Raw genomic sequence first — 26,110 nt, 5'->3', positions numbered from 1 at the left:
TGTGTGTGTGTGTGTTATTTTTTGCGTGTGGGTGTTAGTTTTTTTGTGTGTTTGTGTGTGTTTTTGATTTTTTGTTTCTTTGCTATTGTGTGTGTTATTTTTTTAGTGTTTGTGTAAGTTTTATTGTGTTTGTGTGTTATAATTTGTGTGCATTTAATTTTTAGTATGCATGTGTTAGTTTTTGTGTGTATGTGTGTTTGTGTTTGTGTATGTGTGTGCGTGCGTGTGTAAGTTTGGGCGTGTGTGTGTTAGTTTTCGTGTGTGTGTGTGTTAGGGTGTGTGTGTGTGTGTAAGTTTTTGTGTGTGTGTGTTAGTTTTTTTGTGTTTGTATGTTTTTTTGCGCATGTAAGTTTTTTTATGCATGTATGTTTATGAGTTTTGGTCTTGTTTTTTTTCTTTGGGCGTAAGTTTTTGTGTGTATCAGATATTTAGTGTGTTTCTATGTTGTGTGTGTGTGTGTGTAAGTGTGTTTGTGTGTTTTTGTTGGGTTTTTATATTGTTTGAGTTTGATTGTTTTTTTTGTGTTTGTAAGTTTTTTGTTTTTTTTTTTGTTAGTTTTTGTGTGTGTGTTTGTGTGTGTTTAATTTTTTTTGTGGTTTTTTTTTTGCTTGTTTGTTTATTTGTGCGTTTGTTTTTTTGTTTGTTTTGTGTGTAGGTGTTTTTTTGTTAGCTTTTGTGCGTGTTTGTTTGAGTTTTTTTTGTGTTACTTTTTTAGTTTTTGTGTATGTGTGTGTGTGTGTGTATTTTTGTTCTTTTGCGTTTATTTTTTTTAGTGTGTGTGTGTGTTTTATTGTTTTTGTGTGTGTATGTTAGTTTTGTGTGTGTGTGTGTGTGTAAGTTTTTGTGTTCTTTTAATATTCTCTGCTCATGTTTGTGTCCTTGTGGTGTTTTTTTTTTGTTAGTGTTTGGGTGTTCGTTTGTTTGTGTGTTGTTGTGTGTGTGTCTGCTTTTTTTTTATAGTTTGTTTATTTTTTCGTGTGTGTGTGTGTATTTTTTAGTGTGATTTTGTTAGTTTTGTGTGTGTAAGTTTTGTCTTGTGTGTTTAAGTTTTCTTGTGTGTGTGTGTAAGTTTTGTGAGTGTGTGTGTGTGTAAGTTTTTGTGTGTGTGTGTGTGTGTGAAGTTTTTGTGTGTGTGTAAGTGTGGGCGTGTGGTTGTAAGTTTTTGTGTGTGTGTTTGGGTGTGTGTTGTGTGTGTGTGTGTGTGTGTGTTTGTATTTTTGTTTTTGTGAATTTAAGTTTTTGTGTGTATTTTTAAGTTTTTGTGTGTGTGTGTGTGTGTAAGTTTTTGTGTGTGTAAGTGGGTTCGGTTTTTTTTTAGTGTCCGTGTGTGTGTGTGTGTAAGTTTTGTGTGTGTGTGTGTGTGTGCAATATGGTTTTCGTGTGTTATTGAGTTTTTTGTGTTCGTTTTGAATTTTTTGTTTGTGTGTGTTTGTATTTGTGTTAATTTGTGTTTGTGTTTGTAAGTTTTGGAGATTTTGTGTGATATTTTTTGTTTTTGAGTGTGAGAGTTTTGTGTGTGTGTGTGTGTGTAATTTTTTTTGTGCATGTAAGTTTTTGTGTGCATGTAATTTTTTGTGTGCATGTGTAAGTTTTTTGTGTGTGTGTGTGTGTTAGTTTTGGCGTGTGTGTGTGTGTTCGTTTCTGCGGGTGTGTGTAAGTTTTGGCGTTTGTGATTATGTTTTCTTGAGTGTTTGTGTGTTAGTTTTTGTTTGTGTTTTTTTTTATTTTTGCTTGTGATTCATTTTTTGTTTTTGATTTATTTTTGTTTTTAATGGATTTTTTAGTGTGCATGTAAGTTTTTGCGTGGTTCTGTCAGTTTTTGTGTGAGTGTGTGTCATTTTTTATGTGTCTAAGATTTTGTGTGTGTTTGTTAGTTTTTTGTGTGTGTGTGTATGTGTGTGTGTGTGTGTGAGTGTGTGAGTGTGTGTGTTAGTTTTTGTTTGTGTAAGTTTTTTGTGTGTGTGTGTATAAGTTTGTGTGTGTGTGTGTGTGTGTGTGTAAGTTTTTGTGTGTGTAAGTTTTGGCGTTTGTGTGTAAGTTTTCGTGTGTTTGTGTGTAAGTTTTTTGTGTGTGTGTGTGTGTGTTAGTTTTGTGCGTGTGTGTGTTTGTGTGTTTTTTTTTGTTGTTGTGTTTGTTTGTGTGTGTTTTTGTGTTTTTTTAATTGTGTGTTTTTTTTTTAGTTTTGGCGTGTTTGTGTGTGTTTTCGTGTGTGTGTGTGTGTGTAAGTTTTGTGTGTGTGTGTGTGTAAGTTTTTGTGTGCATGTAAGTTTTTGTCTGCATGTAAGTTTTTGTGTGCATGTATGGGGACCGGGGGAGGACCTTTGGGGCCCAGGGAGGGTGTTTGGGGATCTGGGGGCCCTTGAGGTTTGAGTGGTCTCTTGGGAGCCTGGGGGACCTTTGGGGGCCGGGGGAGGGCATTTGGGACCCCCGTGGACCTTTGGGGACCGGGGAGGACCTTTGGGGGGCCGGGGGACCCGTGGGTGGGGGGGGAATCGGGGGGAACCAAGGGAACCGTTGCGGCTCAGGAACGGAAGGGTGTGTGGCTTTGGAGAGTGTGGGGGGGATACTAGGTAAACATTTTTACTTTTTAGTTTACTTTTTTTTTTGCGTCACATCCCTTTATTACATCCTGTAGCTCTTTCAAGCAGCGCCTACCAATAACACACCGTCTGTGGCACGGCTCTAACTAGTAGCGTATCCCTGCGGCACATCTTGCGGTACGTTCCTGGCCCACGGCGCATTCCCGGTGGCGCTTTCCTGACCCTCGGCGCATCCCTGCGGCACATCCTGCGGCGCTTTCCGGGCCCACGGCGCAGCCGGGCGGCGCTTCTCTGGTCCGGGGGACCTTGGGGGGCGGGGGGAGGGCCTTTGGGGGCACTGGGAGGGCCTTTGGAGCACAGGGAGGGCCTTTGGGGGTCCGGGGGGACAGTTGGGGGCCTGGGGGACATTTGGGGACCGGTGGAGGGCCTTTGGGACCCCGTGGGGCCTTGGGGCGCTCGTGGGGCCTTGGGGGGGCCGGGGGTTGGCCTGGGGGGGAGGGGGTGGACCTTTGGGGGCGCCGGTGGCTCTTTGGGACCTTGGGGGGCCTTTGAGTACCGGGGGCTTCCTTCGGGGGCCCGGGGATGGCCTTTGGGGGTCGGGGTGGGCCTTTGGGGGCACCGGTGGCCCTTTGGGAGCTTGGGAGGCCTTTGAGGACCGGGGGCTTCCTTCGGGGTTGGGGTAAGAGGATTGGAACCCTTTGGGGTTGGGTTAGAGGACCTCACAACACTGTTCAAATGAAACTTGTGTATTATATTGACCACAGAGTTTCACCATTAATTTCTCTTCTAAAATCTCTTCAAAAATCATCTTTTAAAATGTCTCTAACTGTTTCGCCGAAATAGTTCCATAACCTGTCTAAAACAGTTTCGCCCAAATAATCCCTAAACGTAATTCAGCGTGTTCCTTTTGTTTTTGGCATCTCTGCGCTAATGCATTTCAAATTAATAAGAAACCTGATTCCCGCGCTAAAACAATTCATCGCTAAGATGTTTCTTGGAGAATTGTTTCCATGGCCTTTGGCTATTAATATCCTTTGGAGTTCGACCAAAAGAGTTGTTTCCGAGGCAAAGACATTAATGACTTGGATCTATTCCTGGAGAATCGTTTCTATGCGAAAATTTTTAAAGTCTGACAGATGATGTCATTGGTTGATTGATCTGTCAAGAAAGGGGAAATTAATTTGTTGTTTATAAGGGGAATTATTGATTCACGATAGTTGAATTGAGTTCGACAGCACATGTGCTTGACATTCACTGAGAGTGTGCAAGTACAACAACAACAACATCAACCTTGAATGTCGCTGAGAGTGTTCACTTACAACAACAACAACATCAGACTTGGGAATTTAGGTCATTGACCCTATTAAGACAGTGGTCTCTCCAAGGAGGCTCTGCACATATTTGGTGTGGGGTGACGACTGGTACCCCCATCTCTACTGGGGTGAGCGATCGGAGTAGCACCTCCCTCTCTACTATTACCTTTTACGGCTGGTAAACATTCCAACATTTATTAGTATCTGAAAGTATCTCTGGTCTCAATCGTTTTATGCCGTATTTCAATAATCCCTGTATTTTCTCGCCAAGCTTGTAGCTTCCAGAAGAAAAAACAAAATTCAAGACGGCTTTTTGGAATTTTGGAAAATTTCATTGCATATTTCTGAGAATGCTTGTTAGCTTCAAAAAGCGAGGAAAATATTTTTACTTCCATTCTATAATCTCTAGGATAGTTTTTGTCGAAGAACAGTTATGAAAACTATGCATAAATAGTAAAACTTTCAAAGGCTTGTTTCTGAAAGATGCTTTTCAGCCCTCAAAACGTGAATAGTATACTTTCGCTTCAGTTTTTGTGTCAATCGGCACCTAGATTTTTGACAAAAAAAAGGCCTCCAGTTATTTCGGTATTTACCATTCTCTGTTAATCAAATTTTGGTTAATATCAATATTTACTTGTATTTTCTACCACTGTACATTTTCCGTCGCAAGTTGCTTTTCTGTTTTTTTTCAACTGTCCTTTATGATAACCAGTCTTATTGTAATTTGTCTTGTGCATTACTTCTACGAAATTTCTTTAAATTACAGAAAAATGGTTGCAACATCAGTTTAGCCATAGTCTGTTTTATAATTTGAAAAATGTGAACTATATTGAATTGTTGATTTTTTTTTTCAAGACTTTTGTGTAGACAACTGTGCCCTTCGCTCAAAACAGTAATAGAACAAATATGGCAACAGATAAAGAATTTGCGTTGTTGAGCGTAGTCGCTGAAACATCCAAAAATGGCTAAAATTGTTCTATCGGTGGACGTTTTAAATTTAGAGACGAAAGTAAATTTAGTTCAGAAAATGAGGTTCTTTTTCTGTATTCAGTTGTCATTTAAATTTTCCTGGAATTATTTTCGGTCATTTTGTAATCATTTTAAGTAATTCAAATTTTTCTGCAATTTAGAACTGTCAAAATTACAAATTAATGGTCGTATTTTCTTTCATCTGCTTTTTGTAGAGTAAAAAAGAAATCCATACATTTTTGCCATTTAACTTTTTACTGTAGTTACTATCGCTGCTGTTAACTTTCGTTTTAATGGGAGTTAAGGACTTACTTTAATAACAAAATAGGTTTTTAGTGGGCACAGTGTCAATTTTTGTTTATATTTAGAGGGGTAGTCTAAGTTAAAAACAATTATTGCATTTTCCGTCAGGTCATTTCCAAATCCCTTCCAAGTCAACTGCTTGGGCTTAAAAAATGGGCAACAATATATGTTATTTCATTCTGGAATTCTATCCCTTCTAATGTTAATTTGAATTTGTTCATTTAATGCTACTTTTTCTTAATTACCAATGTTCTTTTTCTTGACAAATGAAACTCAGAGAGGAAAGAAACTAACAAAATGAAAAAGGAAATAAAAGAAGTTGAAAAAACGTAAGTTTTTTCAGCCTGTGATTAGCCCTGAATAATAAGAAATAACAAAATATTTTGAGAAGGACCTCCGCCAAGCCGTTCAAAGTGCTAAACAAAAAAGAAGAAAAAGAAAGAAAAAAAAACAAAAATCTACTCTGTTTAATATACATATGCTGATGTTTATTCATTAAGATCTTAATTTTTTTTTGATTTCTTGAAGTTATGAACATTATGAAAACATTTAAAAGAATTTTTTCAGTAAAGTACAAATTATATTCTGGCTTTTAGAAAGCATAGGGGTTTAGAATCCTACTCATAATAATTTCTCCTCGTTTTAAGTTTGACTGTTATTTATTTTAATTTCTGTTTGTTTTGGGTTTCATTTATTTATTGGTACTGATATGTGGCAGTTGTATGCTTGGTAAATCATTTGATTCTATTATTGTTTATTTTTGGTTTAATGGAGTTCTTTACTTTTTTTTGAAAAACTTATTTTGTAGAAAAAGTTTTTTAGTTAATTTATGTTCGTTTTATATTGACATAGCCTTTTTCAGGGAAAAATACTGAGCCTTTTCTAAATTTAAACAACCATCCCTTCCATAAAAACCTTAAATTTCCCCCCTGGGCATAACTTACAACCCTTGCCCCTAATCTTTGGGGCTTGTTTCATTCCCAAAAGCCTCTTTATATGTTATTTAGACTATTTTGGATAGAATGGCTACCTCAAAATTTCTATTAGATGCATTTCGGGACAATACGATGGGTGTGTGTGCGGGGGGGGGATGGGTTAGCTGCCATCTGATCGCTTTGACTCTTAAATAGAGCACAAAAGCTTCTGATTAACAATCCAATGCCCCCTCCGAAGTTTATATGACCACGGTTTCTATAAAAACCTCATATGCCTCCCAGGCATAACTTACAACCCTTCCCATGAGGGCTGGGGGATTTGTTATCCTGAAAGACCTAATGTCCAGACATTTCAAATACATTGAACAAAATGGCTATCCCAAAATTTTAATTGGAAGCGTTTGAGGAAATGATGGGCGTAGGGGGGGGGGGCATTTGCCCTCGGATCACTTTTGATTAATAAAAAAGGCACTAGTCTTCTTATTTTCTAATCAAGTGGGCTATTTTTGAAGTTTGTTCGACAAAACGTTCTATAAAACCTTATATACCCCAAGGGCAAAACTTACAACCCTTGCCTTAAGGGTTGTGGGGAGGTTGTCATCCTCAAAGACATAATTCCCACAACTTTCGACTACGTTGAACAAAATGGCTATCTCAAAATTTTGATCGGATGTGTTTAGGGAAATGGTGGGCATGAGAGGGGGGTTAGTTGCCCTCCAATCACTTTCGACTATTAAAAAGGGCACTAGTTCTTTCAATTTTCAATCGAATGAGCCCTTTTTGAAGTTTTTACAACAACGCTTTCTATAAAAACCGTGTATGTCCCTAGGGTATAACTTACAACCCTTGCCCTGAGGGCTGGGTTGGGAGGGTTGTCATCCTCAAAGACGTAATTGCAAAACATTCAACTACGTTGAAAAAAATGGCTATCTCGAAATTTTGATTGGATGTGTTTGGGGGAATGGTGGGCGTGAGAGGGGAGTTAGTTGCCCTATAATCACTTTCTGCTTCTAAAAAGACACGAGCCCTTTTAATTTCCAATCGAATGAGCCCTTTTTGAAGTTTCTGCGACAACCCTTTCTATAAAAACTTTATATGCCCCAGGGCATAACCTACAACCCTTACCGGGCTGTGGGGAGTTGTCATCCTCAAAAACCTAATTTCCAGAGCTTTCAAACACTTTGAACAAAATTTCTATCTCAAAATTCTGATTGGATGTGGTTGGTGAAAATGGTGGGCGTGAGGGGGGGGGGGGTTAGGTGCTCTCCAATTACTTTCGACTATTAAAAAGGGCACTAGCCCTTTCAATTTCCAAACGAATGAACCCTTTTTGAAGTTTCTACGACAACTCTTTCTAGAAAAATCTTATATGCCCCCAGGGTATAACTTACAACCCTTGCCCTGAGGGCTTTGAGGGGGGGGGGGGGTGAGAGTGCTCCTCAAAGACATAATTTCTAGATCTTTCAACTACGTTGATCAAATTGGATATCTTAAAATTTTGATTGGGTATGTTTGGGGAAATGGTGGGCGTAGAAAGGGTGTTAGTTGCCTTCCAATCACTTTCGGCTATTAAAAAGGGCACATGCCCTTCCAATTTACAATTAAATGAGCCCTTTTTCAAGTTTCTACGACAACTCCTTATATACGAAGTGCTCTGGTCTAATAGAAAGAAACCAAAAAAAATAAATAATAATAATAATACATTATGCCAACGTCGTTCTTTACTGAGACAGCGCAATCCTATAATACTATTTTTCTTGAAATAATATCTAATTATGGGGATGCTACCATTTCGAACAACCGTCACAAGCACTAAACGTCACACACGTCATCGGCATTGACATCGACAGTCACAATCGCTACCCGTCAGAACGTTGACAGTCATAACATCGACATGTCAGTTCATCGACAGTTACAATCGCTACCCGTCGGAACGTCGACAGTCATAACATCGACACGTCATAACATCTAAAAAAAGAAAATTAGATGTCATGACGTGTCGATGTATGACTGTCGGTGTTCTGACGGTTAGTGGTTTTGACGGATTTTCGTTATGAACAAATTTTTAGATGTTATGACGTGACGGTATTATGACTGTCGACGTTCTGACGGTTAGTGGTTTTGACGGATTTTCGTTATGAAAAAGATTTATAAGGTTATATAATAGCAATAAGTATATAATATAGTAGAAACAAATTTTGGCTATATATTTGCACATCAGAGGTGTGGGGGTAAAGCATAGCATATATTAAATACGTAACCTAACCTAACCTAGGTACCTTTTCCCACCTAAACCCCAAAAAACTAAGTTTTAAAATTTTAGATGTTATGACGTGTCGATTTTATGACTGTCGACGTTCTGACGGCTAGTGGTTCTGACGGATTTTCGTTATTAATTTTTTTTAGATGTAATGACGTTTCGATGTTATGAGTGTCGACGTTCTAACAGTTAGTGGTTCTGACGGATTTTCGTTATGAAAAATTTTTTGATGTTATGACGTGTCGATTTTATGACTGTCGACGCTCTGACGGCTAGTGGTTCTGACGGATTTTCGTTATGAAATTTTTTTTAGATGTAATGACGTGTTGATGTTATTACTGACGATGTTCTGACAGGTAGCGATTGTGACTGTCGATGTCCTGACGTGTCGATGTTCCGACGGATTTATTGTCGATGCTATGACGGGTTTTGACAGTAGTGGTTCTGACGTGTCGAATGTCCTGGCGCCTTCCCTAATTGTGTATTTAAAGTCCTAATTGAGTCTAATTGTTTTTTTTTTTCATATAAAATAATTGCATCGACCGAGAATCGAACCCAGGCCCCTCGCCGGGAAGGCCAGTGTCCTACCATTAAACCATCGACGCTTATATAAAAAAAACTTATATATGTTAATTCATGTACACATGTCCTGGATTTTGGTATTTTTATTGCAGTTTAGAACCATGGAGAGGGGAGGGGGGGGGTGGTAACTGTAACAAAAATTGGTAATGGTCCAGATTAGGGGATATTGAGAAGGAGACATGTTAAAAAAACAATTCTTACTTCAGAATAGGTAGAATAATTTTAGCTAGCACATTTTGACCGCAGCTCTACTTTACCCCCCCCCCCTCAATTTGCAAGTATATAGTCTAAATTATATATTACCAATACATTCCACCACCTGTCACTCTTGTTCTTCCGTTTCTTGTTTCCTCACAGTTGATTGTTGATTTAATTTACAGGACCACGGGATGGAAGGCTAGCAACCTAGTAAGAGACGATCGCGCCCCATAGTAAAAATTGAAATAGCCCATAACTGTTAAAGGTAGAATCAGATCAAAAAACGAAGTACACTATTAGAACCGCCTTGTCCGAAACCTCTATTGAGGAAAATTACAGTCCCTTTGCTTGAACAACAAGGGAAATATATTGGCTGGAAAATCAAGAAAAGCGGCTGAAACCATGATATTTTGATATACAGCATCTTTTTTCTTTTTCTTTTTCTCCTCAGATAGCTTGGCACTTGAACATCGTAGAGAGTTATTTAATGGCTCATTTTAGAGTAAATTTATGTGGCCAAAAACCTTTTGTAATTAAAAAGAAATAATTTTAAAAATAGAATCAATTGTTTACGAAAAACTGCATTTTTTATGCAACTTGGTGCTGTATAGATTATACAGCACCAAGTTGTGAGATTATTTTTATGATTCTGTAACATCAAGGATGCAGAGCTAATAAACTCCACGCTGATCAACGAGTTTGATTTATCGCCAAAACGGTTCCTAGGGTTGGCGGCGCCCAGGTAAATTTACTTACGGCGACCCCCCTCCCCACTCAGTTATAAGCAAAAAGAGCCAAATCAAATTGAAAAATTTGATCAAAGTGGGCAACCCCCCAGCCGCGGCGTTTTCCTCCCCTTGAACGGCTCTGTTTATGACTAACATATTTTGCCGTGTTGTTATTGCAACAAATTTAAGATACTTCAGGGAGAGCTAAATTGGCTAAATAATTACTGTACGTTCTAAGACCACACTGGTTATGCATGACATTCGAACAAAAAACCAAAACTGCAGAGATACAAAATTGTAAAAATAATTAAGAAACCAAAGCAAGGGAGATTTTTAGTCAGTGGAAACAGAGGGTTATTTTCAGCATAAAAGACTGAGATGACCCAAATGGTCCAAACACAACAATCGCGGTACAGAAAAACGGCGAGAGTGTTCATATTACTTCAAAACCAATTTTTAAAAAAGTTATATTTTCTGTAACTGATTAATAATTCAGTAGGTCAGTCTAATAAATCATCACCAAATCCCCGTTTTCAGTTAGTAGTAAATATGTATTGGATTTAGATCAAGTATCCAAACGAGATGGTAGTTTCTCTGTGCTTCAGCTTAATGTACAGGGCCTTTGTTCTTCATTTGATAAGTTGAAAAAAATAGTGCGTAGTGGCCACCCTGATTTTATTGGTCTTTGTGAGACTTTCCTTGATTTGAAAAATGAATCTCTATTGTATCTCTCTGGGTACAAGCTGGAATGTTTAATTCAAAGTAGGATGGCAAGAGGTGGCCTTGCTGTTTACGTTTCGGAAAGTCTTCCGTACTCTGTTAGACGTGACCTGTCAAGAAATGAAGAAAGGATTTTTGAATCTATATTTATCGAGATTAAAACCCAAGCTAAAAGTTTGATTGTTGGTAATATATACCGGTCTCCTAGTGGGTCTGTTCCCTCTTTCCTTCAGATTCTTGATGAGGTTTTGGAAACAATCAAACTTCATTCATGTGAACTTGTCGTTATGGGTGACTTCAACCTTAATTTGTGTGAACGGAGGTCATCCTCGTCCTCGGATTTTCTTTCAACAATGCTCGTTTGTGGAACATTACCTTGTGCATGCATTCCAACTCGCATTACTGACGCTACTGCTTCTTTGCTTGATAATATTTTTTCATCGTTGACCTTGGTGCAAAATTTTCTGTTGACAAGTGATATCTCAGACCATTTTCCTGTTTTTTTTCCACGTATGATTTTTCCGATGCGTTGCCAAGGAGGAACCAAGGAGCTGGTTTTTCCTCTTTAAAATTGAATGATCAGGGTTTGCATCTTCTTAGGTCACGGTTGGCGGGTTGTTTGTGGAGTATTTCTGAAAATGAATCTGATTTTGATTCTTTGTTTAATTCTTTTTATGATTCTTTGAAAGACGTTACCTTGGATATATGTGTTGCACCCCAGTCGAATCCGGCATCGAAAACAACAACCCCTTTGAATCTTGGATGACTACGGGACTCCTTAAAAGTTGAAGGAAGAAAAATAATCTTGGGAAGGCTTACAGGTCCTTCTCGTGATTCTCGACTTCAACTTTTCAAAGCTTATAGAAGAGTTTACAATTCGTTTTGCCGAAAGGCCAAATCGTTATTTTATTACAGAAAATTCTCTGCGTGTGGTAAAGACATTAGAAAGACACGGCAAGTAATCGATTCTGTTATCAGGCCATCTTCTCTGCCTCCTTCTGCCCCTTCAAGTATTGTGATGTTCAAGATGTGGTGAGCTAAAAGTTCAAGATGTGTTTACTTCCTATTTTGCTAATATCGGCAAAACTACAGCCTCTTCTGTAAGCCCTTTTTCTTCTCTACCTGACTTTAGGTCTTACCTTGGACCGCCTTGTTCTACATCAATGGTATTGGAACCTGCCTTTGAAACTTAAATAGCCTGAATTGTCAATGGTTTGAGAGGGTTTTCATCTTCTGGCCCAGACCGTATTCCGACTAAGGTTGTAAAGTTCATTCTTCCTGTCATCGTTTCTGCCCTCACGAGACTTATAAATCTTTCCTTTGCAAATGTTGTTTTCCCAAGTGTTTTAAAGTGTGCTCGCGTTATTATTATTTTTAAATGTGGATCAATGAATGATCCTGTAAATTGTCGTCCCATATCCCTTTTATCAGTGTTTAGTAAAATATTTGAAAAGGCTGTGCCTTCTTGACTTACTAATTTTCTTAAGTCTAAACACTTTTTTCATAATTTCCCGTTTAGTTTTAAATCCAAGTGATCAACTGAGCAGAATGGAAGACCCTTTTGAGTTATTTAGAGTCAATTTTTAATTCTGATCTGACAGCTGCTGCTCTTTTTCTCAATGTACGAAAAGCATTCGACTCATTAACAAACAAGATTCTTCTTTGGAAACTGCCCCATATTAGTATAAGAGGGAATGCTTATTCTTCGTTTATATCATATTTATCTGGTCGAGTCATCTCGGTCGATCCGCAATTTTCTAACCCTTCGAGAATAGAGTTTGGCGTACCACAAGGATCTGTTATTGGGCCGATACTATTTTTAATCTATGTCAATGACCTTATTAATGCGGTTCAAAATTTAAAACCTACCATTTCCTGTCGTCTTTGCCAACCAGCATCTGTCACTAATTGTGACAGGAGTTTGTCCTTACCGGATGCACTTATTGCTTTTGCTGATGACAGCACTCTTGGCACAGCTGGTAGAACTGAGTCTGATCTTCGTTGAAAGATAAATGCCCTTTTTGAAAGAGTTATCCAATGGTTTGATGTAAATTATCTTGCCTTAAATGTCGGGAAGTAATTTTTTCTCATTTTCTCCAGTGTTTCAAAGGCTTGCCCTGACTTAAATGAAATACACGTATCAAGAGGTTCTCTAAGTAGGCCTAGGGATTTTTATGTTCGATTCCTAGGCATCTTGCTTAACGGAAGTTTTTCTTTCAAGCAACATATTGATCTGACTAAAATGAAAGTCTCCAGGCATCTTGGAATCCTTAGAAATCTCAAACATATTTTTTTATTGTAAACTCTTAGAATATTGTACTACAGACTACTTTAGTTTTATGTTTTATCTCGTTATTTTATTTGGATTTCGACGTTTATCTTGTCTCTGATGCCACTTTCAAAACTTTATGATAAAGCACGGACTCTTATTAAGGAAACTAACCGATCTTCACTTAAACCCTTGCTTGATTTGAAATCCCCCTATTTTCTTTCTTGTTCTTCTTTCATCTTTTTACAGTTGCACGGCCATCTTCCTGCTGCTCTATCTAATAATATATCTTTTGTTTCTGATCAATCGACTTATCATCTCCGCACTTCCAGCAATTTACAGATTCTTCATACTCCATCAGTGAGGTCTGAATTCAACCCTCTGACTACTTGCTACAGGATTTGGAACACGCTTCCTGTGTCTGCACGAAACTGCCACTCGTTTGGTATGTTCAAAAATTATATTAGGGATTTTCTAGCTAGTAATTAAGTTTTTTTTTTTATATTGATCATTTTATCTTATGTTTATTGTTATTTTGATAAATATTGAGATAACTGGAGGCAAATTTCGTTTCAATAATTTCTATTTCATCGATAGAGAATCAAAAGAGAAAACATAAATATTCTTATTACCTTTTACGGCTGGTAAACATTCCAACAGTCATTAGTATCTGAAAGTATCTCTGGTCTCAATCGTTTTATGCCGTATTTCAATAATCCCTGTATTTTCTCGCCAAGCTTGTAGCTTCCAGAAGAAAAAACAAAATTCAAGACGGCTTTTTGGAATTTTGGAAAATTTCATTGCATATTTCTGAGAATGCTTGTTAGCTTGAAAAAGTGAGGAAAATATTTTTACTTCCATTCTATAATCTCTAGGATAGTTTTTGTCGAAGAACAGTTATGAAAACTATGCATAAATAGTAAAACTTTCAAAGGCTTGTTTCTGAAAGATGCTTTTCAGCCCTCAAAACGTGAATAGTATACTTTCGCTTCAGTTTTTGTGTCAATCGGCACCTAGATTTTTGACAAAAAAAAGGCCTCCAGTTATTTCGGTATTTACCATTATCTGTTATCAAATTTTGGTTAATATCAATATTTACTTGTATTTTCTACCACTGTACATTTTCCGTCGCAAGTTGCTTTTCTGTTTTTTTCAACTGTCCTTTATGATAACCAGTCTTATTGTAATTTGTCTTATGCATTACTTCTACGAAATGTCTTTAAATTACAGAACAATGGTTGCAACATCAGTTTAGCCATAGTCTGTTTTATAATTTGAAAAATGTGAACTATATTGAATTGTTGATTTTTTTTTTTTTTTTCAAGACTTGTGTAGACAACTGTGCCCTTCGCTCAAAACAGTAATAGAACAAATATGGCAACAGATAAAGAATTTGCGTTGTTGAGCGTAGTCGCTGAAACATCCAAAAATGGCTAAAATTGTTCTATCGCTAGACGTTTTAAATTTAGAGACGAAAGTAAATTTAGGTGAGATAATGAGGTTCTTTTTCTTTATTCAGTTATCATTTAAATTTTCCTGGAATTATTTTCGGTCATTTTGTAATCATTTTAAGTAATTCAAATTTTTCTGCAATTTAGAACTGTCAAAATTACAAATTAATGGTCGTATTTTCTTTCATCTGCTTTTTGTAGAGTAAAAAAGAAATCCATAAATTTTTGCCATTTAACTTTTTACTGTAGTTATTATCGCTGCTGTTAACTTTCGTTTGGGAGTTAAGGACTTACTTTAATAACAAAATAGGTTTTTAGTGGGCACAGTGTCAATTTTTGTTTATATTTAGAGGGGTAGTCTAAGTTAAAAACAATTATTGCATTTTCCGTCAGGTCATTTCCAAATCCCATCCAAGTCAACTGCTTGGGCTTAAAAAATGGGCAACAATATATGTTATTTCATTCTGGAATTATATCCCTTCCAATGTTAATTTGAATTTGTTCATTTAATGCTACTTTTTCTTAATTACCAATGTTCTTTTTCTTGACAAATGAAACTCAGAGAGGAAAGAAACTAACAAAATGAAAAATGAAATCAAAAAGGGTGAAAAAACGAGGATTTTGTCAGCCAGTGCGAACCATGAAGAAGAAGAAATAAGCAAATATTTCGACAAGGACCTCCGCCAAGTCGTCCTCAGTGCTAAAAAAAAAAGAAGAAAAAGAAAGAAAAAAAAACGAAAATCTAACCTTTTTTTTTTTTTTTTTTTTTTATATATATTTATTCACCTCTGAGTAGGTCTTTATTTTCGACTTCACCATGAGAGCTAAAAATAGCAGACTCCACGCCCGTAATAATTTCTGATGTATTTACGTGTGTTTGAGCCATTGCAAATTTTGGTCCTTTTGAAAGAATACTTAGCTCCTTGGATTTAAAAATCTTAACGGATAGATTTTCAAAAGGAGGGCCAGGACAAAATCTAGGAAGGAAAATCTTCGTTTTTTTTTAAACTGTTGAAATTCCAGTTTTGAGAGTTTTTTCGATAAATGAGTTTTTGCTAAATGGAATATGTGTCTGAAAGACCTATGTGAGATTTGTAAAATCTGGTGAAAATCTTGAGGGGACAAAATCTGATATAATAAGGATTTTAAATTTAGTATTTTATTACTAAGGACATATCTTCTGGATCTATGGTCTTTTATAATATGCATGATAGTTTTAGAACACGCTTTCTAAATAAATAGGCCTTCAGATTGTTTGCCTAAATGTAGATTGAAATTTAAGGAATGTGGAAGAATTAGATGTCTTTTGTAAGTATCTAAGAAACTAAACTGATAAATAAGATTTGCATGTTTTTTAACACAATTTAAAAAATCTAAAACAATATTGGTCCAATGCTCCCCATAAGCTTGATGTAAATACATCTTTGGACCACACTGGCTATACATGACAAATGAAACTCAGAGAGGAAAGAAACTAACAAATTGAAAAATAAAATAAAAAAGGGTGAAAAAACGAGGATTTTGTCAGCCAGTAGCGATCCATGAAGAAGAAGAAATAAGCAAATATTTCGACAAGGACCTCCGCCAAGTCGTCCTCAGTATTAAAAAAAAGAAGAAAAAGAAAGAAAGAAAAAAAACGAAAATCTAACCTTTCGAAGTCTACCTTACAAAGACAGAACAGACACTGTCTGTCTCTGCGTTTTTCACCCTTTTTTATTTTATTTTTCATTTTGTTAGTTTCTTTCCTCTCTGAGTTTCATTTGTCATGTATAGCCAGTGTGGTCTAAGAATGTCTTTTTCTTTTCCCTAATTTCTACTCCCTTTACTTTTCTAGTGTTGCACTTCCTTATGCATTCTCTTTCTCTTTCTATTTGTCACCACCTCTCTTCCGGATGTTCTTTTCCTTTGTTCCATTCCGGATGTTCTAAAACTATTATTTGTTTGTAAAGGTTGCCTTGCACAAGCTTGCATATGAAGTGATAATTGTTCATTTGTTGTTTAATTTGTTCTGTTTCTGGTTAGCACAATGAATCCATTTTTTCGGTTGAATTGTGGCGTTATCAACTATTCATTTTATTTTTAATTAGGTGTTGGATAGTTTAGCCTTGTATGGAACAAAAGTATTGTGGATGCTACAAGACCCAGTTTCTCCGTCTCTCTTGGCCCCTAATCGAATGATGATCACAAATGAGCAAATCGACTTCTATAACTATGCAGCTCTAAAGGTGTGTATATCCTTTAAGTATGGACAGACTTTTGCTTTCATACTATTTTACTCCTTCCTATTTGGGTATCTTGTACTGGGTACTTCCTCAACCACCATTTTCTCTGCTCAGCCGATCTTTGGTGGAGGAATGCCCATTATGCGCTACTGTCTACAGTCTAAACCTCAAAAAGAGGAAAACCCTGCTATGTGAATACTTACATACCTCTCTTATATCGTAGCCTTTTCAGTTGGACAGTAACATTCAGTTTCGAAAATGTGGGAACTGAGGAGGTGTAGAATATCCCTTCCGTCATAATTGCTCGTTGGTTTTGGTTCCCCTAGAGGAAGAATCTAACCATTTTAAAAGATTTCCCAGCCCCCCCCATTCCACTTTCTGTACTGAAGGACCAAGAAACAGAGATCAGCACCGCCGGTAGAGAGTAGAGACTGTAAAGTCCATTGCCGTATTCTTTACCTTTTTTATTTTAAAAGATTGACATGTTTTATTTCTACTGCATGTTTGTTCATTTTTTTCCCAACACATGTAATTACTATTTAAGCTGTTTGAGGTGTATGCTTTAATGCTGAAGAATATTAAAAAGAAATTAAATTTTTTATAGATTCTTTTTTATGGGAAATTTGAAAATGTGATGCGATTAACAATTTTGCAAGTGGTCGGTATCTTTTTAGCTGAGTTATTTTCTTAAAATTATTCGCTGTGTTGAAACTGGTCTATCGTTCGTTTCTAGTATTAGACAGTTCGTGGTAACGAACTGTCCCGGCCCAGTAGTAACCAAAACTTTAAAAAACAGAACCTAATAACAATTAACACATCAGAAGAATTAACTTTTTTATGCTTAATTAAGTTTACTGTTACCCATCGAAAGCTAAGAATCAAAGAAAATTTGCCAGGTTTTCGAAAAAGAAGGGAAACACCCCAAAAAAGTCAAGTGATTTTAATGAAAATCACACATTCGCATCATGAATATCAGAAAACTCTATTCTAGAGGTCTCAAGCTCCTATCTACAAAAATTGTGAAATTTTGTGTTTTTTTTTATCACCACAAGAAAGATCAAGGATGCATTTTAAAGTTGTTTTTTTTTTACCAAGGGTTGATCGTATCGAACCAATGGTCCTAAAAGATCGGTAGAGGGCTCAATCGAACGGAAGTCAAAAGTTCTAATGCCCTTTTTAAGTGACCAAAAAGAATGGAGGGCAACTAAACCTCCTCACATGCCTCTTTTTTCCCCAAAGATATCAGATCAAAATTTTGAGATAGCCCTTTAGTTTGGCATAGTTGAAAGATCCAATAACTATGCCTTTGAGGAGACAAGACCCCCATAGCCCCTGAGAAAAAAGCTGTAAGTTACGTAATCTGCCCATTGCTCACATGCAGTATTTTGTATTCGGAAATATACGAAAATTTTCTTTGAGGGCGATTTTCCACGGAGATATTTTTCTGTGGGGACGAAAGATACTGAGGGGAATTTTTCAGGAGAAATTTTACACGGGCGGTGGAACAGGGGACTTCCTGGCATGATTTGAATAACGGTCAGAAATAAAAAAACAAGTTTTTTCAACTGAAAGTAAGAAACAACTTTGAAACTTAGAACGAACAGAAATTGTTCTGTATATGAAATTAGCCCTTGTTCAACCCTCGCTCTTTACGCCGAAGTTTGACTTTTTGGCATAATTCTTTAAGAAACGCTGCTCAAGCGCAAGGGCCGTTGAATTTGAATGAGAAGTATTTTGAAAGAACATTAAAACTTAAAGCGTAAGGAGAGAGGGTCGAGGAAGAGGTAACCCCCCTTATTTACGAAATAATTTTTTGGGGTTTTAGGTTTTAATGTTGCTCCTCACTTTCAGTTGAAAAAAATTGTTTTTTTTTAATTTAATAAGATACATTTTGAGACCAAAATAATTGAAATCAGACAGAGAAAAAAAAATGAAACGATAAACACATCTGAGGCTTCAAATATAATGAAGCTTCAAATAGGAAGTTCAAATGCGCACTATAAAATCCTCTTCTTTTAAAATTAAACTTTCTGGATGTTTCTGCAGAAAAATATGAAAAAAAAACGAATTAATTCTGGAGCAAATACAGACAGGATTAAGTTTTTAAGGTGTAGTTTACATTGTAAAAGAAAATTTTAATAAGTAGTTTCGGAAATAAGTGGCTTCTTAAAAAGTCACTACACTGTCTTACTCACAAAAAAATACTTTGAAAAACCTGACGTAGGCCTAAGTATTTCTTAACTTCTGTTTTGTTCTAACGAACGGACGTAAAGTCATTCTAATTATGTTATAGTAAACCCACTTCCTTCTCTTAGCTTTTATAGCACTATATACTTTTTTTTGTAGAATTATTATTTTCTAATTATATTATTCCAAGTTTTCAACTCAGTTTTTTACTATTAATCTATTGTACGATTATATGTGCCAATAATTGAGATTCTTGAGATGATTAGAATTGTGTGATATTTACATTTTGTAGTTTGAAATCCTGAATAAGAATGAGGTCGTTAAAGTAGGCCTTAATTACCTCACAATAGGTAGAGATGGTCTTTTTTTTGTCCCAGTTTCTTTTGCTATGCCCTTTCTTTCTATATTCACAAGTAGCAAAAAAACGGCTCGAAATGTTAGCCCATGATAATTAAGTAATTCCATCATTTTTTTATATTATTATTAAAACTAGCTCGAATTTAGCTAACTTTAAAAATCAAGATAAAGTTGTCCTTTTTTTATACGGCATTTCCATATTTAGGACTCTAAAACTACTGAGTGCTTAGGTTTTGTTTGACTGTAAATAGGGAATATATATCTGTTGAACTTCATCTCTTTTTTGGCTTGTTAGTAATAACTCATGGTCAGGGCATTTTTGTTTGTTTTATTTTGAAACTCTGGTTGAATTTTCATTCTTTTCAAGGCATTTTATCGTTCGCGCGTTCGAGTCTGGGCTAGTTCTCGTCTTATATTGCAAGGATCTGAATCTTGGTTTGATGGTCTACACATTGGTAATGGCCCCCTGAGGAATGATTTGCAGGTAAAATTTTTTGAATTTCTTTCCCTGTATTTTTGGAATATATATAGGTGCCAAAACAATTCCAAACTAAAAACGTTTCTTATAGAAAAATGCTGTAGTTTTCGTAGTTATTCGACTCAACTTGAGTTGAGCTCAAGCAACTGACTCGAGCTCGGATGCGAGTAAGTGCTGCTCTAACTTAACTACAAAATAGTGAATGACCATAGCTTTTACTTCAGCACTTACTTCAGCTTTTACTTCAAGAATTGACGATTATCAGGGCTTGATTTTAAACATTGTGCTTGAATAATAAGGTGAGGAAGATAATTTCTCAACCCACATTGGGCTGCCATAATATAAAGAAAAAACGAGCAAAAATGTTGTTTTTTTTTTAAGGCCAAATGAAAATACTTATAAAATAATCTTGATTGACTGTCTGCATTTTTTTTTTTTTTTCGGTACTTTCCTTAAATATTTTTTGGTAGCGCTGAACAAGAGAGGCAGCTGCCCTTTCGAAATATTCTCTTTGTTTTTTCAGTATTTTTGTTTGGCCTTAAAAAATCCTATTTTTTAAGTTTTTTCTTTATAAAAAAGTGAGGTTTAGGGGCTTGCAAGTTTGGGATTTTTTTATAAGATTAATTAAATTATCACCTTTTATGCATTACCGGGTGAGAAAATAGCCCAAAAGAAAAAGGACCATAGCTTCTGATCAAGCATTTTTGGGTAACATTTTGTAGCATATTATTTGAAAAAGAAAATAATCAAGTCAGGTTTTTTATTTTGTTTTGATGGTCATGAAGTAATATCAGACGACCGTGGCAGGGGAGTAGCTCCAGCATTTTTATTGGGGGGGGGGGGTAAGAGGGGTCCATATCTGGATAGTTAAGGGGCATGTGTTATATAATAGTTTTTCTCCCATTTTTTTCTAAGGGGGGGGGGGTAGTTTCCTCCATCACCCCCCATCCCAAAACGACGCCCCCTAGACCGTGGACCAATACTTCAATTAGAATGGAGGAGCGGTGCAATAGGACGGGGGCAGATATGGTACTTGCAAATTTACCTTAACTCATCAAAACCGTCGAAGTAAAAAATAAAAGGAATAAGACAAAAACTGATAGAATTTTCTTGAATGGTAATGAAACTTTCAGACGACATCCTTGAGTGATTTTCAAATAATTAAATCTTAAAATATGTATATTAAAACATTTTTCTTTACAGGCCGGTGTTATGTTTATTTTATAGCTATTTTGTGAATTGTCCTATTCTACTACAAATTAGATCGATTATGGCCCTTAAATTTGAATTTAACTCTATTGCGAGCTGAAAATCCTTATCCTTGTGTCAATATCTAATTCTGGGCATTATTTTAATCTTTTGGATTAATCTCAATCCCAGTACTTAAAGTGCCATCTTAGTGTTTCATATCAAATAAATGTTATCTAGCCAAAGTAAATTTAGTGATTGATTCCAGAGATTTTTAGCTAGGGAAAATAGTCGACAGGGCCAAATCAAAGGGGTATCATAATCTCGTACTTTTTCAAAGAGTGAAAATCACTAAAAACTAAGGAAATGTAGTTAATAAAGTGCTAAATTTTGTAGAAAAATCCTATATTGTCATAACCTGCTCGGGAGGTGTTAGATTTTCCTATTTTATTTCTTAAAATAAATGGTTAAGAAAATTATGAAGTCGTAGCACGAGATGTAAATGAGGTCATGATAAGAGCGGATGCAAAAAATATCTTCTGGTGAAGGTATATAAAATTGTATCTATGGTTAGTTTCACCTTCCACCGGAAGCAATATTGTATTGAAAATATTTAGTATTTAAGTCGAACTCGTGGCTGAATTATGAAACATCATAGGCTCTTTCCTATCTTTGAAGGTATGTGGAATATTTGGTTCGTCTCAGAAGTTTTAAAATTGGATTTAAATTGAATTCTATCGAAAATTTATTAGACGTAACGAGTCTATTGGTGTACATAATCTAATGGGTTCCATACTGCTACTGGCGAATTTTTAGCTAGTTACGAATTTGAAAACAGAAGAGTATCAACCAATTAGAATACGGTAGAAAGCAACCGTCTTTGGAAAAGTGCCTCTGAGTTTTTAAACTAGAGAAGTCGTTTTTAACGGAGGATAATGATTGTCCTGTATGCCAAGTCACATGGGCATTGTCGTGAATCTTAGAGCTGACGCAATTGCAAAAGCTGCTGTCACACATCATGTCAGTGAGAGGTCTATCCCCCAGATAGACCTTTCTTGGTGGCGTTTCTCAGAGAGCTTTCCACTAATAGAACCCCTTCCAAGCTATACCTATTGCTCTCTGAAACTCACTCTCGTTTTTCTTTGAATCTGAGAAGTGCTATCGGCCTAAATTTTGCAGCTCTTTCTTCCGAATTCAGTAGGGTCAACACCCCACTCCTCCTTGTGCCAACTACGCAATTTTTCCTATGAAACCGTTGATTCCTGCCTTTTTCAGTGCTACATTTGTTTTTGACATTAATTAGAAACTCAACTTGATCTATGCAATGCAGTCAATTACTAGAAACTAACCCATTTGTATATAAGACCAATGGAGCGACACTGCTACCAAAAGAGCTGAAATTGATTAATTTCCACTGAATGCCAAAAGAAGCTGAAATCGAATCTTATTTTGAAGTATCAATAGGCACTGTCAATCTAGGTAAGAAGTGACATTAACTTTTAGCCACCCAATGACTGACATCAGGAAAAAAGAAAAGGTCTAAATTGTGACCAGCTAAAAAGTCAATAACTTTAAATGAAGAAGCATGATTGTGCAAATTTGTGGAGCGTAGCCTTTTATCAAGTTTTATAACACTGATTCTACTTTAAGAAAAAAAAGTTTAAATCTCTCAACTTCTTTTCTCAGGTTCTTTTAAACTTTCATTGTAACGATTATATGAGATTCAAAGATGGCACTTGCTGCAGCAGTGCAGAGTCATTAAAGCCAATGCAGCTGTTTTCCTTATCGGTATTTCTTGTTTGGTAAGCTTTTTCGTGATTCTTCATTGCTTCATTATTCTTTTTTTTCAGACTAAATTTCATTATTCTTCCAAAAAAAAACCTAAGATAAGGAGGGCTTAGTATTAAAATAGGTCAAGCTACATCAAGTAAATCAGGTTAACATTTTCACCGCAGCTTATTAATTTTTTTTATGTTTTCATGATTTAAGCACTAAATATGCATTGGGTTGATATATTTCAGCAGTTGCTGAACCACTTCAAGAGTGTGTGGCTCCCTTTCTAGCGCTAATGTGCTTAGCCTCTTTGGCTTTAATTCTTTTTTTTTCATAAGTTTACCGGAATCTATCATGTTTCTCACTGAAGAAAATGATCTCGCAATTGCGTCTTTCACATTGTTTGGCAGTTTCTTTTCTAGACCTTAGTAATGCTAAATCCTCTAAACGTTGTTTTTTGCTTTTTTCTTCGGAATTTATACTTGAAAAATCTAAGTTTAAAATGTATTAAGCTGTTCAATAGGAGCGTGCGTAGCTGTGTTGACCTCCTAGTGGCTTGGTACTGCTGTGAGTTGTTAGTAGTAGTAATATTCAATATCCTAATATTTTTTGGTTGTTTTCACTTAGTCTTACCCACAGTTTATATAATTAGACAGTATGATCATTCTCTATCTCTCCCATTATAAAAACCCGGACATTATAAAACCCATTATAAACAGGCTAAACAAGCTAAGACAGAAAGAAGTGGGAGGAGCTTTTTGTTCACGATGACCAGAAATGATCTGCGATAAGCTTACTGGTACAAAAACCCGGACAAAAACCCATTATAAAACAGGCTAAACAAGCTAAGGCAGAAAGAAGTGGGAGGAGCTTTTTGTTCACGATGACCAGAAATGATCTGCGATAAGCTTACTGTATATTCTGTCTACTGTGGTCTTACCGTTTCACTTCTATAGAAAGTATAACTCATACATAAGAGGCAAGAACTAGGCATACCTTTAATAGAAATGTATGACTTAAACTAGGGGAGTAATATTGTGTTATAAAAAACACAAAACAAAATTAAAAAGAGAGACTGTAAAGAGAAAGTTCGAAATTTGTAAAAAAAAATATTAAGCAACTGGAAGGTAAATGAGAGCGTGGGGTAGGTGATTTACTTACTCAACATATCAACTATGAAGGGGACGAAAGTTCTTCTATTTCAGTGGTTTATTGGTGTAAGTAGTACTGGTGTAATTTTAACAGTGTAAAGGGGGGGGGTTGTTGAGGCGGAACGAGGAAGGTGAGGTTGGATGGGGAAAAGTGCCAAGGGAAAAGAGATTTGTTCTGGGCTTATGAAGGGTTTTCTTGGCCAACTACAAGGAAATTTTAGTCTCCTTTCTTTGAGGGTGACCAGATTTTCTCTCTGACGAAGGGAGATAAAAGGAGTGTGTCCACATTGAATATAATTCTTAACCCCTTTTTTGGACGGACTCTAGACTGTTCGACAATTCATCAAAAATGCCAGATTGCCAAACAGGTCTTGCATATCCGAGGATTGCGCCCACAGGACATTTAATTATTTTAAGACGTTTAAGGAGTGAAAATGTGACATGTGAGCGTTTTAATATATAATTAACATGGAAATCTTATTTTAAGTCACTAAAAACGATAGTTATACCCGTTAATTTCATAGCACTAACTGACATTTTAGGGAGATTGGGCAAGTGAAAGAAGGGGGGTCTTAAGGAAATTCATTGTTAAAATTGTTGACTTAAAGGAATCTGACTTTAAAGGAAACTTAGTATTCCATTTTAGTGTTTTCCTATATCTTTTATTTCCATTCATGTTAGAAAAATTATTCATCTTATTTCATCTTTTAGTAATATTTTAGCCAATTTTCGAAGTACTATAAAGGGATCTCCTTTTAGTACTTATAAGTTCCAAACAAGTAAATGGCCAATTCTTTCCTATTATGCTCTTCGTTCAGTGGTAGTTGTCCAACCATCTCTTCAATGCTGCTTCTAAAATAACTTTTTTCAGTATATATTTTTGAATGTACGAAATACCACACTCAGCACTATTCTGAAAGAACATATATAATCTACTTGAGCTAACTAAATGACACCCCGACGGCGTTTCACGAACCCACCTCATTCAAAAAGTAGGGAAATTAGAATCTTAACGTGTATTCTTTGTGTTTTCGGAAATTTGGAAATAACTCAAGCAAAATTGTACATTTGTATTTCCTCTTTTAGTGTATTTTATCCCCCCCCTTCCCTGATGGAGGGATTGGAAGTATAATTTTGTTTTCCAATTTCTTTTAATCTGGTTTGTGAAAATGCTATTTGATATACAGCAAAAATAGTTTCTATGATTTTTGAATATTTTCTGTCTTTTTTTTTCAGTCTAGTCTTTTTTGTACTAAATCTGAAACAAAAAATTTACTGAATTTCTATCGAAACATTCTGTGCCAATAATAATTTAATTTGTCAACAATCTGACTAAGAAGCCGGTTTTATGTTAAGGATTTTACATTTTTTTTTATAAGTTTTACGACATTTCCAAATTTATAGTTTTCTCTTGTGTGGCGCAAGAGCCGCGTGTGCATGGTCCCAACCTCGTTCATTAGTCAATAGTTTGGAGCAGCCAGACCTCATTGCCAAGGAAAGGCAGCATGGAATACTTGTTAAAACAACCGGCGTCCTTGCTGCAATATCCAGGCTTGGCTTCATTGTTGCGTATTTGATACTTTGTGACAGGTAACTGCATCTTGCATTTTTTTTTTTTTTCTTTCTTGAAGTCTATGACATCTTATATCTTTTACTACTGGCTTTTGTATTGGTCGAATTAGAGGGTGTTCATTCAGAGACACTCCTCCTTATCTGGTGAATTATGTGCATATGGATATTTTTTGTTGTCACTCAGAGCAGGGTTTCCAACCTTAGTGATTTATCATTATTTCTAGTGATTTTTTGCATTGCCTAAAAAAGTTCACTAAATCAGCAGATAAATCACAAGATTATTGAAGAAAATCACTAAATCAACCAAAAAATCACTAAAATCTATTGATTGTTTTCATCGGGTGGCAACCCTGACTCAGAGTTTGCACTGGCAACTGTGCATCTGCCATGTTTGGGAATTCAGTCGGTATAAATAAATGGCAAGGTATATTTGTTCTTCCGTCTGTCCACCATACTTTTCCGTTATTTATAGATTTATACTATGCACGATACTCATGTCTGTGCGAGTTCCTAAACTTGTTTGTAAATTTATTGTTTTATTTATAATAAAACAATTGAAGCGTACAATGAATACATTGAAGTAAGGCCATTGAAGATTGTAAAAGTTTTGTGGCAGTAAATGAAGATTGTGGAAGATTGTGGCAGTAAAAGTTTTTTTATTTTATTTATACTGGGCTGAAGTTGTACCCACTTTCGCCAAAAGAATACGGTGAATATTTTTGTGAACATCAAACTTCTTCGACAAGGTTACTTTTTTTTATTTTCGTTTTACGTTTGGTATACTTGAGCCTATTTCAAACAGTTCGTGGTAGCGAACTGTAAGTAAGGAGCGACCCGGCTCAATGGTAACCGAAACTCTAAAAGACAAAATTTTGATACAAATAGATACATCAAAAGAATTGGATTTTTATGCT

The 26,110-nt window shown here is 36.0% G+C and overlaps 2 protein-coding genes across 2 annotated transcripts in view; both read left to right on the top strand.

The window, feature by feature from the left end:
* LOC148955131 (N-acetylneuraminate (7)9-O-acetyltransferase-like) overlaps positions 1–26,110 on the top strand; it is an 85,908-nt gene that overhangs the window by 24,298 nt on the left and 35,500 nt on the right. The gene's annotated exons all lie outside the window — the stretch shown is intronic.
* LOC148955132 (N-acetylneuraminate (7)9-O-acetyltransferase-like) overlaps positions 1–26,110 on the top strand; it is a 148,835-nt gene that overhangs the window by 90,207 nt on the left and 32,518 nt on the right. Inside the window, exons 2-5 of the mRNA XM_089104773.1 lie at positions 16,356–16,493; positions 19,402–19,518; positions 22,387–22,502; positions 25,029–25,214. Coding sequence (XP_088960899.1) covers positions 16,398–16,493; positions 19,402–19,518; positions 22,387–22,502; positions 25,029–25,214 — 515 coding nt within the window. The 5' untranslated portion in view covers positions 16,356–16,397. The remainder of the gene's footprint in view (positions 1–16,355; positions 16,494–19,401; positions 19,519–22,386; positions 22,503–25,028; positions 25,215–26,110) is intronic.

The sequence above is a fragment of the Artemia sp. Qi Xiang Cuo genome, chromosome 2 (assembly GCF_049724085.1).
Source record: "Artemia sp. Qi Xiang Cuo chromosome 2, ASM4972408v1, whole genome shotgun sequence".
NCBI lineage: Eukaryota > Metazoa > Arthropoda > Branchiopoda > Anostraca > Artemiidae > Artemia > Artemia sp. Qi Xiang Cuo.
The sequence above is the reverse complement of the archived record's forward strand: the minus strand, read 5'-3'. Positions and strand labels throughout refer to the sequence as shown.